Here is an 18,334-nt window from a genome sequence, read left to right as displayed (position 1 = left end):
CTGGTCTCTTGAGCCCTGTAGACCCTGCGAGGCGGGTTTTGTCTTTATTTTATACCAAGGTGGCGCACATATAGCAGACCACACGTGGTCCGGAATGGGGTTCTGCAGCCCCTCCCTGAGGTGTGACGGGACGGCCGACCTTGAGTAATTCTCAGCCTAGTATGTTAGCGTGATGTGACAGTGAAGTGGTGGGAAGGACACCCAGAGTCCATGCGATACGAGCCCACATGTCCACCCATCTTGTCCTGGTCCGCAGGCTGCACTCTGAGTGGTCTGGGTGTGGGGGGCTCAGCACGCGCAGCCCCCTGGTGGGGAGCTTGCACCTGAGTCTCGACTGGCACTTAAGGCAGTGCCTAGTGGCCCCTGCACCTCCCTGTCGCTGGTGCTAGACAGCACAGCTCTTCTTGAGTACTCCTGCGCTCAGTTTGTAAATACTACACTGATCTGGCTCCATCAAGATGGGGTGGCATCTCTTCTCTTCCGTCCCATCCTCCTAAAAGATACTGTCACCTTCCCCCACCCCGCCGCCCGGCAAAATAGCATTTCTGTGTGTGTGTCAGCCACACCATGTTTTCTGGGGTTTGACTGTTGGTTGACCTTCAAAAATGAAGTCATAAAGAGGGTTTCCATAATTGTCAGTGTGGAAGTTCTGTTCGGTGCTGGGCTCGGTGGTGTGCCCAGATTATCTGCCCTTGCCAGGCTGGAGTTCTGTAACCCACTAGAAGGAAGCTGTGTGTGTGCGCCTGGTGGTTCTGCTCTGGGACCTGGTTGCTATGGATTTGGGAAAATCAGAGGCTTCAAAGTCCTTTGACGGATTGTCTTTTCTGACATCCCGTGAATGTTTACATTTGTGATGCATTCCTTTTGCATCGCCACAACTTTCTTGGGAGTCCTTTGATTTTTCTGGAGTTTCCAGTTGCCTTTTTTTTCCCCATTGCACTATTTGTCATAAACGTGTGTGTGTGTGTGTGTGTGTGTGTGTAGAGGGAGAGAAAGAGAGGGAAAGGGAAAGGGGTGGAGGTGGGGAGGGAGACAGATTGATCATCCATTCTACCTAGTTTTCTTTTTTTCCTGGTAACCTCCTTCTGGGAGCCCTTTGTCCTTCTTCAAACTGCTGTATTTTTCTAAAAAAGCCACCTTCAGGGGGTTTCCCAGGATACCCCCTGGATGGGATCTGCTGCTTCCTTCTGGACTACCACCTCATTTTGTCAAGTCACTTCCTAGGAAAAGTTACGTGGAAGAGAAGCATTTCTAAGTCCCAGAACTGAAATTATCTTCTCTGTGCACACATGTCCCCACAGGGAGTCCTTTGCCTCAAGCACTTGGGAGATTTGGTTCCATTAGCTCCTGACCTCAGTGGACAGAGCAAAGATGCCGGTCTGATTCACCTGCCTTTTTCCTTGCCTCCATTTATATCAAAGCTCCTGAAAAGTGTTAGTCTTGTTGAACCCACATTTTTTCTCTTTATCTCTTGACCCTGCTACCCTACTGAAGTGACCTGAATGGTGGCAAGCCAATGGTCCTCTCTCAGTCCTTAGTTAGCCAGCAGCATTTGACACAGTGGAACATTCTCCTCTATTCTTCTTTTCACTCTGCTTATGAAATTCCACATTTTCCTTATTTTCCTACACACCATCCATTTTCCCCCAGTCTGTTTTGCTGGCTCTTCCTCATCCGGGAGTACCCCAGGGTCACTCTGGGTGATCCCATCCATTCCCATGTGCTGAGACCCTTCAGCATGGTCTCATCTTTATCATCCTTATACTTCCAACCTATGTGTCCTTGTATTTAAAGCACGTCTCTTGTAAACAACACACAATTAGGTCTTAGACTTCCTTTTCCCTCTGACAATCTTTTTAAATTTTTTATGGTTTGATTTCAATCTGCCATCTTTCTATTTATTTTGTTTGTTCTTTGTACACTCGTTCCTCTTTTTCTGTCTTATTTTGCATCAGCCAGGTGTTTTTTAAAAAAATTTATTTCACTTTCTTTACTGTATTAATGTTTCTGCTACACTGCTTTCCCCTTATTATCTCTTTAGGGGTTCCTCTAGAGCAGCTGTTCCCAGAGTCTTAGGCCAGGGGCCCCCTTGGGGAAATCCCTACAAGTGTCTGTTTTGTTTTTTTATTGAAGGATATTTTTGCTGGGTATAGAATTCTAGAATTTCTTCCTGCACTGAGGAGGTGGTATGCCATTGCCTCCTGGTCATACTCTTCCTGGAGAGAAGTCAGGCACTACTGGTACTCCCCCAGTGAAGTGCATCTTTTTCTTTGGCTAGTTTTAGGATTTTCTCACTTTCTTTCAATTGTATCAGGTTAGCAGTGATATGCCATGGTGCGGTTTTCTACGTTTCTGCCCTGCTTTTGGTTCAGTGAGCCTCAGGGATCTGTGGGCTGATGTATATAATACATTTAGGAGAAAATCTTGCCCATTATCTCTTAAAATATGTCTTTTGCTTTGTTCTCTCTTTCTCTCCTCTTTTTCTGGGACTCCTATTACAGTTATGTTAGACTTTTTGGAATTGTCTCATGAGTCTCTGATGTGCTGTTACGTTTGTTTGTTTGTTTTTCATTCTTTTGCTTTCTGTATTTCAGTTTGGGCAGTTTCTATTGAGCTGTTATAGAGTTCACTAATCCTTTTGTGTGTGTCTGCTCTGCTGTTAAGCCCATCCAATGGATTTTTTTTTTTTGTCTTTCCTTTTCTGTAATTAAAAAGCATATTTATGAGGGAAGAAGAGGGAGAGGACAGAGAAAAGGTGTATATATTTATAATGTTATCTTAAAGTCCTTTTCTGAAAATTTTAATATGTGGGTTAGCTGTGGCCTGCTTCTATTGGCTATTTTTTCTCTTGAGAGTAGGGCCACATTTTCCCACTCCTTTGTGTCCGGCGTCATTTTTAGTGTATGCCGGATATTGTTTATTTAAAAAAAAAAAAAAGAACAGTTCAACTGCACCAGGTAAGGTTTTTCCAGAATGGGAGCATCCCTCCCTGTCAGGCATTTACGGTGGGGCCGGTCAGTTTGATCTACGCGGGACTTCAGCTGGGTCAGGACCGAGTGGCCACTTCAGTGAGTTTCTGTTCAGCACTAAGTATGTTGAGTCTGCGGGGCCTTTTGCTGTGACGTGTCCATCCCCATCGGGCCTTGGGCCTTAGGAACATCGGTCCACTCTCAGCTCCTCTTGGTTCATGTCTTGTCTCTGTGCTCAGTCGCGCCGCACTGCTCATGCTGTGGTGCTGCGTTCCGCTGTCCCTTCCCCCCGGAGGCTAGTCTTGACTTCCCAGAGCTCCTTCCTCACATCTCATCCTTTCTGCAGGCTTCTTGTTCTACAGATGTAGCAGCTTACTAAATCTGAGCGAGTCGTTGCGCTAATCAGGAAGAGAACTTCTGAACACCTGTTTCCGCCAGGTCGGTTCTGTCTCTCTGTCCTGGACTCCCTCTGGTAACGTGTAGTCGGCTGTTTCCCGCACTGAGGAGGCCCACATGGTGGCACGGCTCCTCCCTTGTGGGAAGTGGGTCTCTCTGGCGGGGGTGGGGTGATCCCCTGCTCAGAGTGTGAGATGTCGGGGCGGGGGAGGTGCGCACGGGCAGGGACTGGCCATCAGGCCTGTCGGAACAAGAAGACTTGCTCGGGGCAGCCTCCTGGCCCCTATAGTGCTGGATTTTGTCCCAGGCTGTCTGTCCTTCTTGGCATGGAGAGGGGCGTGCCAACCTGGGCTGTTCCCGTCTCTACACCCTCAGTAAGTGCCACATCTGTCTTTGCAGCCCTGCCCTCAGGCCTGCCGCGTGCTCCCTGGCTGACACTGACACCTGGAGCTTCCCTTGGGTCTCCTGGAGACTGGCAGGCCCAGTCCTTGTCCTGTCCCTCATTACCTGCTCCCTGACTGACCCCCTGTGGAGACCCCTGGCTCTGCCCAGGGTTAGTCCCCCTCCACACACACAGCTGAGCCTCTTTATGGGCGCAATCCCAGGCTGCCTCTGGGAGGGGAAGGGGTCAAGTATAGGGTGCTTCAGGTGGCGGGCGTGTGTGCATGGGGGCAGGTCTCATTCCATCTTTACACAGGTGGAGAGGGTGTTAGGATACCCCAAGGCTGATGGAGCCACTGAAGCCCCCGCCCCAGGAGAGGAGGGGGAGCCAAGCTTCCAAGCCTGGTCCTTGCCTATGGTAGGGCCGCACAGAGGCAGAGATGGCCCGCTGTACCTGGGAAGGGCCTTTGGGCCCCAGAAGAGCCCCCTGTGATGCAAGGAGCTCTCGAATGGCCAGGGAGGCAGGAAGAGGCAGACGGGGTGGGTATGGAGCCGGCCTCTCCCCTCCCCCATGTCCCTTTCCTCCCTGGGGTCAAGGTGACAGGAGGAGGGGCTCCCCTGCATCCTGCAGAGGGGGTGGCAGGCCCCCAGGTGGTGTTTGGGTGCTGTGGGTGGGGAGGGCGGGGAGCTTGGCAGAGGGGCCCAGCGGCTGCAGCGGGTGTGAAATATTTCAGGGCTTAATTAATTTAATTTGAGAGGTTCCTTTTCAGAGCGTGAACAGTTGTCTCCCAAGAGACGCTCGCGCCACCGCCTCCCCCCTGGCGCCTGGTGGGCGAAGGAAACGGCGGGATCTATATTGAGACTGAGCCTGCTGGGGCCAGTGTCCCCTTCCTCCCTGTCCCCTCTTTGGGCCCCCCCGTCGGGTCCTCCTTCCCAGCCTGGGAGGAGCATGCGTGGGTGTGAACCAGGAGCCGGCCGCGTGACGGTGGGGCGTGGGGGTGTCGCCGGCCTGCGGGGCCTCCACGGAGCCCAGAAACGTGGGTGCACGGGGTTTTGGATCCGCGGCGCAAGCTGAGGGTAGGGATCCGCACCTCCCCGCCCCCAAAGTGAAGGAAGAAGGGTTTGGGGAGCACGGAGCCCCAGGAGGAGGCCGGGAGAACCAGGGTGCCAACCTAGCACCCCTCCTCCCCCTCCCCCAGCGCTAGGGCAAGGGCCTGCAGGCGGGGAAAGGAGGTCGGGTCTGGTGGGCACGGGCGCCGGAGGAACGCAGGCCCAGGCGATGCTTTGGGCAACGAAGGCGCTTTGAAGTCTGGGCAACTTCAAAGCAGCCGCCCCCACCCCCATATCAGTAGTCAGTCGGAGTCTGCGAGCCCAGGGCGGCTGGGGGGTGGGGCTCGGGCTCACAGCAGGCCTTTCTGCAGAGGTGCGGTGCGTCTGAAGCGAATCCGCTGGGTCTGTGCGTCCCACGTGGGCAGGGGTGCTCCTGGAACCTGGGAGCCAAACGCGCCCACCGGGCGCCCCACCCCCCCAAGGGCGCACAGTCGATCCTCCGCCTGCGGCGGCGGCGGCGGCTGCAGCGGCAGAGCCCCCTCCTCGGAAGCCAGACGTGAGCGCCGGCGGCCCTGGGTCCCGGCCTGGGAGAGCAGAGAGGAGAGGGCGATGCTGAGGGCTGGGGGTGGGTGGGGCGGGCAGCCTCCCAAACGGCTTCTTCGTCGCCCATCTGGTGTCTGGGCGCCTGGTCAGGGTGCCGGGTAAGAGCTCAGTGGGCTGCTGGACGGTGGGGCCTGTGCCCATTTATTCATCAGAATAAACACCAGGCCTGGGGCCTGACCCCAAGCCCCTCACCCCCAAGGAGCTGGAGGCAGGGGGGAGTGGGCGGCAAGCAGCTGGAGGCCCCGCCCAGTGTCCTGTTGTGGCAGGCCCCTGGGTGCCCCAGAACGTGGGCAGCCAGGCTCGGGAAGGAGCAGGGGTGTGGTCAGAGGAGGTGCCCAGGGAGTGCTGACCACCGGCTTCCCAGGGCACCCTGGCTCTGGTGTCACCCAGCTGTGTAGCCCTGAGCAAGTCCCCCAAGCCGGAGGGCTGCGGGGAGGGGGGTGGGGCTGCACTGGTCCCTGTCCACGGTGCTGAAAGGACCCCCCTCCCCACTGTGGCGGGAACCTGAACTCATTCCCTTCAGCGTCTTTGGGCTTCCGCCCCATCCAGCTGACTCCCTGAGCCTGTTCAAAGGGGGGGCTGGGGCTGGGGCTGGGGCTTGTGCCTGACCCAGCTGGGGAAGCGCTGCCCCCAGGCCCAGGCATGGGCAGGCTTCACCTGACCCCTTGGGCAGTGGCAGGAGAATGGGCCCCCTGCTGTGAGGACCGAGGTTCAAGTGGAAAATACTTAGGAGTCTCCTTCCTGACCAGCGGCATGGCTGGAGCGGGCGGCCACCTCCAGGCGTGGCCATCCTCCCAGAGCCCAACCTGCCCCAGAGCCTTAGCCAGGGCTCAAGTGACTGAGGCTGCGGTTCACAGGGTGCCTCCCCCCAGGGCTGTGCCTGACGCAGGCAGGGCAGTGGAGAGAGCCTCTTACGGAGGAGGCAGGACCAGACCCCCTCCCGAAAATCCTGTCCTTAACGCCTTCAGGCTGATGCTGGGTCAGGAGGCCCTGTGAGCTTTGATGCTGTAGCAGCTGCCCGCTCTGGCCAGGCACAGTGGCTTGCTGAGCGTGTGTGTGCGTGCGTGCGTGCCTGTGTGTGTGTGTGGGGGGGGGTGGGGTGGGCCGGAAGAGAACCTCCCGTTATAGTGAGGGCCCTGGACACATGTGCTTAGCCGAGGTCGCAGTCGAATGAATAGGAAGCTTTCTGAGATGCACTGGGAGGTTTATGATGGCGGAAAGGTCCAAGAAATACGTACGTGAGCGGAAGAGGCGCGGTGTCTGTCCCTGGAGCCGACAGAACAGCATATCCCTGTCTCAGTTGTGGGGGCCGGAGGCCTGAGGGCTGTGGGGGGTCCCATTCCAGTCCCCTTCCCCGCTTCTGGCCGCTTGCTGGCCACCCCGTGTCTGCTTTCACGTATGTGTGGCGTGCTCGCTGTGCCCCTCTCACAAGAGTGCTTGTCATTGGCTTCAGGGGCCACTCTGGAGGATCACCATTCTCATGATGAGATCTAGAGTTGACCTCTGCAAGAGCTCTTTTTCCAAATGAGGTCACATTCGTGGGTTCCAAGGAATAGGACCCGGACTGAGCCAGGCTAGCAGAGGGTCTCTAGCCTGGAGACCCCATCGGGTGCGGAGAGAGGCACAGCCTGGTGTGCCCCTCCTCCAGTCCCCGAGTCTCCAGGAGAGCTCCATGCTGTCCAGAAGGGTCCGGGTGGGAGGGGCTGTTTTCCCCACTTCCACAGGTGAGGTGAGGAAACTCAGGCTGGGGCGCCTGTCTGGGAGCACCCGCCAGGCCGTCCGTGAGGCCATGCACCTGACTCCAGGAGGCTGCTTCCCACGTGTGTCCAGATCATACCAGATGCCAGACCTTGACCCTGGTGGTTGGAGGGCGGAGCGTGTTTGTGACCTGCTGTTACCTAACAAGGGGCCCCCAAACTTGGTGGCTTGAGACAGCAAACGCTCTCTCGTGGTTCCTGAGGGTCAGGGGTCCAGGGGCAGCTGAGCCAGGCAGCTGTGCTCAGGAATCTCACGAGGCTGCGGGTGAGGTCCAGGCTGCGTTGGCTGGAGGCCTCTGTTCTTTGCCTCAAGACAAGGCAGTGGGCTCCTCAGCGCAGGGACCCTGGGGAGTGGACGCCAGAAGGAAGCTGTAGCTGTCACCTCTCCTTGAAGGACACAGGGTTCTTTTCTGCCACCGTTCATTGGCCACACGGGCCAGCGTGGTGCAGTGTGGGAGGGGCCACAGGGCTGGGAGGCTGGCTTCCAGCAAGAGGGGCCTGTGCCTCCTTCCTCATGGCCTCTGCGCACGAGCTGCTCCCGGGAGCTGGGGGAGGGGCCTCTGCAGCCCCCAAACCAGCTCTATTCTGGGCTCAGCTCAGTGCTCAGCTTCTTTGGGAAGCCCCCCGGCCGGCTGGTTCTGCGGCCCACTGCCTCTGGCTGCGTGCCCCAGGCATGTCTGACTGCACCGAGCTCCCATCTGGGACCCTTGGCCTATGGAGAACGCCATGCCTGGCCTCTGCCCCTTTGGTTCTGCCTCCAGATCCAGGCATGTGGGTATTGGCCTTGGCGTGGGTGGTTGTATGTGTGGGGACAGTGGCCAGGGCAGGACCACGAGGCTGCTGGGGGCAGCTGAGACCACCTATGATGTCCAGAGCTTCCCCAGCGAGGCGGTGTGCCTCTGCCCTGCCTGCCGTGGGCGGCTTGGGGGAGGGGGCTGGCTCAGGGCCACCAGCCCTGCTGACTCATTTTTCCAACAGCCAGTGTGGTGCCACTTCCCTGCCTCCTCCAAGGAGAGCCCAGGCAGGAGGGGTGACAGGGCTGTCCACCCCCAGGAAGGCAGGTGTGTCTGCTGTGCCGGGCTCCCTCACACCCCCGCGAGCAGAGCCCCAGAGTGAGGCATGTTGAGGTGGCAGAAAATGGGTCACTCTTAGCTATGCTTTGCGGCCCCAGGGGAGCTGGCTGCATGGTCCCAGAGGTGCAGCGGCTAGTGATGGTCTCAGGTGTTAGTGACCCTCGGGTGGCCCTGTGAGCACTGGTGGCCGGACACTGGTCTCTCCCGAGACGCAGATGGGAACCCTACGAGGTTGGGCAGGCGCTGTGCCTGGGTCAGCAGAAGCTTCCTGCCCTGGCCCCCATGAGCCTCCCTCCCCAGAACCCACGGCAGGAGCTGCTGTCCCTTGTCCCCCCGGGCCCAGGGACCCGCTGACACAGCACAGGCTTCCAGCGTGAGCACACTGTGGGTTCCGTGGGCAGGCAGCGGCTTGGTCAGCACCGCGGACAGTGGCCTTCCTCTTCAGGGCCAGGTTCCAGATTTCAGAGAGCCACCCTCCTCCCCAGAGGGACTGCTGTGTCCTGCCCCTCGGCCCACGTGCTCTCCTCCACAGGCTTTTCTGGAGCTCAGCTGCCCCCACCCTCTCCCTGAACTCTCACCTTCCTCCCGGGTCTTCAGGCTGCCAGACACCAAGAAGGGCCTTCTGGCAAACTCCTGAGGCAGGACCACGGCCTGTGGCTGAGGGGGGCGCAGGGGCTCCGTGGGCGCCCACGGAGCCCCTGCAGACGGTGTGGGGGTGGGGGGTGCCCAAGTCTCCACCACGTTCAGAGAAGCCCCAGCCCCAAGGGGCTCCACTCCCCAGGGGTGGGCGCCCGTGGTGATGGCAGGATCTGGACGTGGTGACTGGAATGAGAAGCGGCTGAGGCAGTCATTTCTGCCTTTGCTTGTGGCCCCGTGCGCATCGCTTCATGGGGCTCTGCAGGCAGGGCCGGTGGCGTTTCCAGGTGCCTGCAGAGCCCTCGGGACTCACGTGGCCCCGGCCCGTGGCCAGTCGGCAGTGCGGGGGGTGCAGGCGTGGCAGATCCTGCCACGGGGCCTGTGCTGCATGTGCACACACCTCTCGTGCTCCGGTTCCTCTCTGCGCGGGGCCCTCCACCCCGGCACGTGGCGGACACGCAGAGACGGCGGCCAGTGGGTGCCTGCCGTGGCGCTGGCGGTTAATGACCTCATGTGGCTCCGCGGGGGGACTTTGAGGTCGGTCTGCCGTCGTCACCTGACTCCTCTCAGGCTCCCCCATGGGGGACGGGACAGGGGCCTGCCAGGGAGGGGAGGATGCACAGAGGCAGGGGGTTGGAGGGATTGGGCCACCGTGCTCTTCTGCCCGTCCAGGGGCTCAGGCAGGGGGGCAGCGCACGGGACATCAGAGATGGACCTCACACAGGAATGTTACCAGAAGGAGTCAGGCCTCTGTTTGTCCCCGCTTCCCTGCAGCAGCCATGCAGGGTGGCTGGAAAAGGGTGCTCAGCTCAGGACGCCGTGGAGCCAGCCCAGGGAGCGCTGGACCTGGCGGCCACAGGTGGAGGAATGGGGGCAGGGTGCTTGTGTGACGTGTTCCCAAGCACTTGGAGGAGGCCATGCCATGGGGCCCCAGTGCCTGGAGGGAGAGGAGTGGGTGGCCGAGGGCTTCAGGGATGGTTCTTGGCCCCGTTAAGGAAGGACAGACAGGATGGGCCCCAGGGGTGCTGAGCTGCATGTCCGTGGGGTCTGCAGGGCTCGAAGCAGATAGTGGATGGAGTGACCAGGACTCCTGAGGGTCAGGCTCAGGGCAGCAGGCTGTGGCCAGGCCACCCTGAGAGACCGAGAGGCAGGCCTGGGGCCACGTCAGACCAGGGCTTTCCCCAGGTGGGCGCCTTTGGCCCTTGTGGTGGAAATGGCACTGGAGGCTGGAAAGCGTGGGGGGCTCATCGAAAGCCCCACCTGTCCACGTAGGGAGGGCCATCCCCAGGCTGTCCCACCGCCCATCAGCCCTGACCACCCTCCTTGGCGACGGGGCTGGCGCTTGGGGCATAGAGGGTTCCCCTCCCTCCCAGATGCAGCACCGTCACTTGCTCCCCGACCTCCGCCCAAACCGAAGGGCAGTGTCTGGGCAGTGATGTCCGGGTCCTCCTCTGGGGGCTCCTGGGGCTCGGGGCACTCCAGCGTGGTTTTATTCCCAAGGACCATGACCACGAAGAGAAGGGAGGGCAAGGTCAAGCCCCAGGAGCCAGAGGGTGAGGCATCTGCTCAGGACTGCCCCCGGCCCTCCAAGGCCCCATAGGCCACCTCCGTGCTGGGGCCCCGGAGGGTCTGGCCCTTGCCAGCCCCACCTGTCTGCTCCCCACGGCTCTGGGGCTGCCCTGGCCCCCTCACAGCCACTCGGGGCCCAGCACACGCAGGGCCAACCTCCTTCCCCCTCCAGACCACCGCAGCAGGTGTGAGGGCCGGTCAGAGCCACCAGGGCAGGAGGGCCGGGCACTGCCTGCAGAGAGCTGCTGAGCGACCCCGGAGAGCACAGCCAGTCCAGCAGCTCCCCGCCCACCCACTCTCTGGCCGCCTCTGGGCCCCAGGGGCCCCAATAGCTGAGTGAGAGCGCAGGAGTGCACCCCTGGAGCCCTGTCCCCAGCCTGGCACGGGGAGGGCCCCACACTGTCTGGGGCCTTGGGCCCTGCGTGCAGGCTCTGCTCTCAGATGGTGGCCTACAGGCCTCTGGACTCTCCTGGCCAGGCTTGGGGCCTCAGGGGGGGGCACCCCCGTTAAGGCACAGGTGTGTTTGTGCCCAAGTCTGGGGTGCAGTGGGGAGCCAGTGGGTGGGACAGCCCTGGGGGGCTCAGGGCTCTTCCTTGGCCTTTCGCCTGAGCCCTCCCCGGGATGCCCCTGGGGCTCCTCGATGCCTGGAGTCTTCCTGCAGCGCGGACACAGGCGGTCCAGCACCCTCAAGCGCCCGCCGCCTGGGCGGGACCACGTCCGCTGCTCCGGCGATCATTTGTGACGCGGCAGACTTTCCCTGCGTTGGTGTGCGCCCATGTTTGCTGCAAACACAATCATACATCACAATGGGGAGCTCTGCCTGCGCAGCTGCAGGGTTGGGGAATTAGTCTGATTGCAGGCTTCCCTGCAGACGCTGTCCTCCCACCATCCCGAGCCTGCTTAGGAGGGCTCCCTGGTGCACACTCTCCACTCTCTGCCTCTGGGGAAATGGCAGGCCTGCTGGGAACCCAGACACCCCACCCCAGGGGCCCCCAGGGCTAGGTCACCTCCCAGGGTGGCAGGGAAGCTTCACCAAGGAGGGGCACCTCCACGCTGGGTTTTGAGGGGTGTGTAGGAGTCTGCGGGCCTGAAGACTTTCTCGGCAGGGGTAGCAAGTGGAAGAAGACGAAGGCGGGGAGGGAGCTGCCAGAGTTCCAGGTCACTGCCCAGCGCAACCCCCCCGCACCTGGCTGTGCCTCCTGGCTGGCCTCGCCCCACAGGCCCATGAGCTGCTGCTGGGGGGCCGGGCCCGTGGCGTGGGGCTTGTCCCCTGGGCCCTTCGTCCCTTGGCCTTTCTGTGCAGCTGTGCAGCGGCTGGCGATGGGACCACCGAGTTTCCTTGTGCACGAAGTGGGAGTCCCTCTTCTCACACAGCGCCCGGCACGGGGCACTCGCCAGGATGGCTGTTCCGGTCACGGCGGTGGCACCGGCTGGGTCGTGTCCTGCTCCTGCCGTCGGCTGGCGTGTTTGTCAAGCGCCCTGTCACTTTGACACCCGTTTGTTTTCCTTTTCTCGAAGCAGGAGGATGTTTCTCCCCCGCACGTCTGTGGTTCCCGCCTTCTAAGGACGCGCGTGCACTGGTGTGTGCGGTGTGTGTGCGTGTGTCCTCGTGTGGGCCCCGCCCATCGGCCCAAGCGCGTCGTCCCTGCTGTGCCGTCCAGCTGTGTTGCGTTTTCAAGTCTGCTGGGTACCCTGGTGGCTGAGCCAGAAGCACTTCACTCCTTCCCGCTTGAGGACACCTGTCCCTGCCTGGTCTTTGCTGCGCGAACAGTCTGGCAGAGCTGGCCCCAGGTCACGCCGTCCGGTTTCGGGAGTGCTCTCCCAGATGCGGCGATGGCTGTCTGCCCTGTGGGGGTCGCGTGTCTGGATCACGGGTGTCTCTTCACGGGAGGCGTCTGTCCTGAGCCTGTGGGGAGGCTGTGGGGAGCCTGTCCCCTTTGGGGTGGTGGCCTTTGCTGCCTGTTTCCCCAGGTCCCCTTGGCCCTTCAGCCTTGTTCTGGGGACTTGCCAGGCAGAGTCCTGCTTCGAACTCTGGCTTGTGCCTGCTGTCTGGAGATAGGACGGGCGGTGGGGCCGGTTCTGTCCTGGAGGCCGTGAGCCCCCGGGCCTCCAGCCATGGGTTACAGATGGGTGACAGCAACGCACCTGCCGTCTCCTCTTCCTGCTGTGCACTCCCTGCCCTTCCCGCGGACCCGGAATCACAGGGCCCAGGGCCAGAGCAAAGGCAGCCCCAAGAGGCCCCAGGGGTCTGCAGCCCTTCCTGGGGTGGGAGCCGGGGGCCTCAGCGGCCTCAGCGGCCACGACGCCGAGCCCAGGAGCTCATCTGTCTTCGCTGAGCACGGGAGCTCTGGCCCACGTGCCCCACCCACGAAGGTGCCCTCCCAGAGCTCCCTGTGCACCCGAGAGGCTGTGGCTGGCAGGCCCGCCCATCCTGACTCAAGAGGAGAGTGAGAAGCCGGGCCTGGAGGGTCAGGGGTGACCACGCTCCACGGGAGGCCACGGAGGCCACGCAGAGTTACAGATGTGCGGTCCATTAAGGGACCGTGTTTTCCATCATATGGCGAGGGACCCATTTCCCATAAAGTTGAAGCGCTCTTGCAAGTTGGTAAGAATCTCCCCTACCTAGGCCCGGCGTAAAAGTGGGGGAAGGGCACACCCAGCAGCTGGTGAGCACGAGGAGTTCAAGGTCACGGCCGAAGCAGCAGCAACGGGGCCTGCGTCACCCCGAACATGGGGCAGGCATGTGCTCCGGGCCCTGACTTTGACCAGGTCTGGGTGAAGCAGTGGGGGCATCCCTCAATCCCCATAGGAGGGGCACCCCCGGCAGAGCACAAGTCAGGGTCGGGCTGCGATGCTAAGGTCAAGGGTCCTGCCCCCTTGTCCCCAAATGCTGGAGGTAGGGGCCATCACGATAACCTTCACACGCCTGTCTGAGAATGACAGTCACCTTGGAGGATGTCACAGTTGGGGGTCCGGGCTCAGGAGCGGACAGGTGGGGATGTCCTGGTCCCAAGGCCACAGCAGGGTCCAGCCAGAGGTTAGGAGGGTGGCTGGCCGTGGCTGGGCTGCAGCAGGGGTGAGGCTGCTGGTGGCCCTGGTGGCCTGTCCCAGCCAGGGAGGGGAAGGGGATGCCTGGCTGTGGCCACATGACAAGGGAGCAGCAACCAGGACTGTGAGCCCTAGAAGCATGGTCATGAGAGCAGAGGTGGGTTCTGTCCTGCGGGGAGCCCAGGACGGGGGGGCATGGGCATGGCAGGCTGGGGTGGTACTGCCCAGGGAGTGGCCTTAGGCCCGTCCTGCTGTCCCTGAGACACCAGTGAGCTGGACACTGTTGTGTGGGGAGGGGTGGCCCCGAACCCGAGGGCACCCTGGCTCCCCTGCTGGAGGTGCCTGGGCAGTGGCTGAAGGCCTGGGGCGCGGGCTCTCCGTGTTATGGCCTCCAGGGCATGGGGGAGGGGTGCAGGGGGTCAGAGGGCTGGTCCCTGGGAGGGGGACATGGTGTGGGGCAGGGCTGCTGCTCCAAGACAGAGCTCTTCTGGGCAGTGACCAAGGGGCATGGGAGGGCGGGCAGTGGCTGTGGGTGTCTTGAGGCATACGTAGCAGAGACAGGTGGGGGACAGGAACCAGACCCTGAGTGAGGGGCCTGTGTGGGGAGTGGGTGGGGTCCCTACCGATTGGGGCCCTGGATGGGGTCTGAGGGGGCTTCTGTACCCCACAGGCCTCGTGAAGCTGGGGATTCACTGTGTCACGTGCCAGAAGGTGGCCATCAAAATTGTCAACCGGGAGAAGCTCAGCGAGTCTGTGTTGATGAAGGTGAGCTCAGGCGGGGGGCCTAAGGGGGCCCTTTGGGGGGTCTGGGGGGACAGCCTGGCGGCGGGTCCCCGTGGTGAGAGTCCCATGGGTGGGGTTACAGAGAAGCCAGCCCAGGTGGTCCCACTCGCTCCTGCTGGAGCCCAGGGCGGGCGGCTCCTGGCTACGGAGCAGCCTCCCTGTGCTGGCGTCCAGTGACCACCTTGCACCTGGCTTCCCTCCTCAGCCCTGCCCCCGCCCTTTCTCCTCGCCTCAGCCGGGGGCCCAGGAGGGACAGGCCGCATCCTGGGGCACAGTACCAACCTGCTGGGATAGCTGGCTGGGCCTCAGTTTCCCCAGTTAGACCCAGGAGGAGGCCCCTTCCTCTGAGGAAGTGACAGTTCCCCAGGGACCACAACAGCTCCTCCTGCTTCCCACCCCCCTCCCTCCCCCCATCCCAGGAGCCCGTCCTGTGGTGGAATCTGGACCCCCTTTGGGACCGGACCGGGCCCCGCACGGACTGGTGCTTGGTGGGAAGGGGTTGCCCAGGCCTCAGGTTCCCCCACCTGCCTGCTCACTGGGGGGTGTGGCACTTACACCTCTGCGCGTGGGTGGCATGCTGGGGGCTCCGCATCACCGTGGCTGCCCCCTGCCCTGGGGACTGTGCCTTCCTCATTTTCCCAGACATCTCCCGAGGCGGGCATGTGTGGCCAGTATGCCAGGAGGGCAGGGAGGGACTGGGGTGGGCCCCACTGAGGAACCCCAGGGACCAAAGGTGGGGCAGTTTTAAGAGAAGGCAACGGTGGCTTGGACGGGGGGGGGGGGGGGCAGATCCTGACTTTGCCTTGGACAGCTCCTGGGACCGTGTTCAGTTGGGGACCCTGAGTTCAAGATGCACATAAGCTATCTGAACAGAGACGAGCTCAGTGGCAGGAGCCCGCAAGGCCTGGCAGGGCCAGGGTGGAGGCGCGGAGGGGCGGCCCCCCTTGTGTGATGCCCCTGGGACGGGATGGGCCAGCCCACAGGGGCGGAGACCCCATCTAGGCTGGCCCTGCTCCAAAGCCTCCACCGCCCCCATGAGCCTGACGGAGGTGTCGGGCGGGGGGCACAGCCCACTCAGATCCTACTGTCTCCCCACCAGCCAGAGACCCCCTCGAGGTCAGGGCAGCGTGGCGTCTACCTGGCCCCAGGGCTGCGTGTAGGAGGGGACGGGGTGGGTGGATGCAGGTGGCAGGGGATGCTCCCGCCCCCAGCTGGACCTCTTTCCCCGTGCAGGTGGAGCGGGAGATTGCCATCCTGAAGCTCATCGAACACCCTCACGTTCTAAAGCTGCACGATGTTTATGAAAACAAAAAATATTTGTAGGTATTGCCGGGTCTGGAGAGCTGGGGAGGGGGCAGAGGCGAGGCCGTGGGGCCCCGGGGAGGGAGCCAACTCAAGAGGGTGTCCACGGTCAGTGCTCCTGGCCCAGACCACGGCAGAGCCACCAGCTTGAACCGCCGAGGGCGTAGGGCTTCTCTGGAGGCAGGGGCTGGGGGCCGGCGTCAAGCCACAGGAACCACTTGGCCCAGTCACTCTGCCAGGGCCCCCAGGGACCCTCCCCATTCCCACTGAGGCCCCCATCTGCTCCCCTCACGGGACTGGGACCCCAGGTTGGCCGACGGCTCGATGGCCACACCAGGCCCCTCACCCTCCCTGGGCACCCACCCCCGTGCTGCCGAGGTCAGAGGCCAGCGGAAATCTCACTATCTTGGGCGCACCTGGGTTGCAAATTGGAGACTGCCCCCCTCTCCCCTGGCCCCAGGTCGCCTGCCGTGTGGCCTCAATGAGCTCACCCGGGGTGTGGGCGGTGGTCACTGGGTCACTGCAAGGGGACGCTCAGCCCTGTCACTACTGCCTGTGTGGCTGTAGGAGGGCCCCAGCCTGTGATGCCCTGTCCCTCAGGGAGGGGCTCCAGTGGCACTTTTCTTGGGGGCATTCAGATTGAGTGAGGAAATGCATGCAGGGGTCTGGCCCAGGGGACCTCGAGGTCTCAACTCCAAGCCCCAAGCCCCAGGCCCGACTTGGGGTCCCTGGAAAAGACGTGGGCACCTCATGGGCCAGGCCGGCTGGCGCCAGGTGGCCATCCACAGCCTGCCCATACTGTCCCGGGCCATGGGGGTTGGGGCACGAAGCCGGACAGCGAGGGCTGCTCTGGGGGAGCAGGAAGGCTTGGGCACATGGATTGAGGATGGTCCTAATCCCACCCTGACAAGTTTGTCCCTCTTTGGGCCTCAGTTTCCTCATAGCTGTGGCACCCCCGGCCGCCCCCCTTGCCGTGGTAGCTGGAGGCCCAGTGGCATGAGTGGCCAACTCCAAGTGTTTGAGGGTAGGGTGACCAAAGTCGCCCACGTGGGGGCCGGAGATGAGTCAGTATAGCTATAGGGGCACCAGGAGGCGGGTTGTGGTCCTGGGGCCCCTGACACCAGTGAGTACGAGGAACTCTGTCTCCTTGAGACACCTGCACGACCCGCCACCATCGGCCTGACTGGGCCCACCTTGCGGTCAGTGTCCAGCGACACCCCGTGAGTGTGGGGGCCGGCATTGTTGGCCACCTTCCCACACAACATGCAGGGGACCCATTGTGTCTCATTTATGTTGAGATACTTGCAGGGATGGACCTGGGGTGGGGGTCAGGAAGCCAGGGAGGGGCCTGGGACGGCAAGGCCCAGCGGAGGCACGGCCGGGCACAGGCCCAATGACAGGGACACCACGGCCAGCAGGAGAGCGATCAGGCGGCCAGGCTGGGTCCCGCTGGGCCCAGCACCCTCCCCAAGGCAGCCCTCGGAGCATGCAGGTGAAGGAGCAGGCAGGGGACCCCTTCACCGAGGTGCTGTGTTTGGGCCTCCCACTCAGGAGCAGGCCAGGACCCCTGGGATGGCCCCTCCTGCCAGAATCCCACCTGTGCCCCCTCCCTGCCCCTTCTCTCCTCAGGCCCCCTATGCCCCCACCCCTACTGAGCCCTCCGTTCCTGCAAGACACGCTTTTGAGACGGCTGGTTCCCTACCTCCTGGCCCTCTGCCCGTGCCCTTGGCCTCCTCCAGCAAGTCCTCGGGGGTTCCTGTGGGCATCAGTGAGGCTGAGCTTGGACACAGAGGGGGGGTGGGGTCCCTCCCCTGCAGCCACTGTCACCAGGCCAGAGACTGTACTTGCCCCCTCCAGCTGTCCCCATCCTGCCCTGCACAGGAGCCCAGAGGGCCCTTCGTCCCTGGACCCCTGCCAGCCACCTGCTCTGCAGACCAGGAAGCAGGCTAGCATAGGGGAGTGCTGGGCTGGGGACCACTGGCCTTGGGGCAGGTGCTCTGCTGTGGCCCACAGAACCAGGGAGCCCAGGCCCCTGTCAGAACCCCCTAGTGGCCCAGCCCCCAGCCCCAGCCCCAGTCAGGCCCCCAGGGCCCCCTGAGCCAGTGGGGGCAGTTACTATCCTGTTGGGGGGCCACCCTGTTTACGCTGTCTTCCAAGACCCCATTTGAGGGCCAGCCCTGGGGGACCCCCCGGCCATACCCTGCCCCAGCCCCTTGGCCCACCCTGTTTTGGGGTCTCCCCTGTTGGCCTGGGCGCCCCACAGGCCTAAGCGTCTGATTCATTCCCCTGCTCTGGGAGCCCAACCTGGACTGGCAGGGGAGGGCCTAGAAGGGTCACAGCCCGGCTTGCATGGGGGTCAGCGGCCACAGCGCCCCTCTTGCCTTGAGGCCCAGCGGCCCCTCAGCCAGGGGGTCGGGCGTGGCCTGCTCCCAGCTTCCCTGCATCAGAGGCCTCCCGAGGCTGCGCTGGAGGCAGACCTGCCAGGAGGCCCATTGTGCTGAGGGTGCCGGAGGCTGGGACGAGGCAGAGGTTGGCACCGGGGCAGGCTGACCACATGGTGCACAGCCAGCTGACGCCCACATGTCCCCTGCAGATACCTGGTGCTAGAACACGTGTCTGGTGGAGAGCTCTTCGACTACCTTGTCAAGAAGGGCAGGCTGACCCCCAAAGAGGCTCGGAAGTTCTTCCGACAGATCATCTCTGCGCTAGACTTTTGCCACAGCCACTCCATATGGTGTGTGCCCCGACCCTGTCAGATGCCCCCATC

At 62.1% G+C, this 18,334-nt stretch overlaps 1 protein-coding gene across 11 annotated transcripts in view; it reads left to right on the top strand.

Moving 5' to 3' along the window:
- BRSK2 (BR serine/threonine kinase 2) overlaps positions 1-18,334 on the top strand; it is a 59,780-nt gene that overhangs the window by 21,350 nt on the left and 20,096 nt on the right. For 9 of the 11 annotated variants that reach the window (XR_007144974.1, XR_007144971.1, XR_007144973.1 and 6 more), the window contains exons 2-4: positions 14,153-14,247; positions 15,499-15,584; positions 18,161-18,301. Coding sequence is in view for 8 of the 11 variants with exons in the window: in XM_047823995.1 (XP_047679951.1) it covers positions 14,153-14,247; positions 15,499-15,584; positions 18,161-18,301 (322 nt within the window). In the remaining 3 variants the exon portion in view is untranslated. Of the gene's footprint in view, positions 1-7,364; positions 7,422-14,152; positions 14,248-15,498; positions 15,589-18,160; positions 18,302-18,334 lie in introns of those variants that run through there. The other 2 variants (XM_047824000.1, XM_047823997.1) reach the window with 2 other exon arrangements.

Source organism: Prionailurus viverrinus, chromosome D1 (assembly GCF_022837055.1).
Source record: "Prionailurus viverrinus isolate Anna chromosome D1, UM_Priviv_1.0, whole genome shotgun sequence".
In the NCBI taxonomy this organism is placed as follows: domain Eukaryota; kingdom Metazoa; phylum Chordata; class Mammalia; order Carnivora; family Felidae; genus Prionailurus; species Prionailurus viverrinus.
Note: the sequence above shows the minus strand (reverse complement) of the source record. Positions and strands in the feature narration are given on the sequence as shown.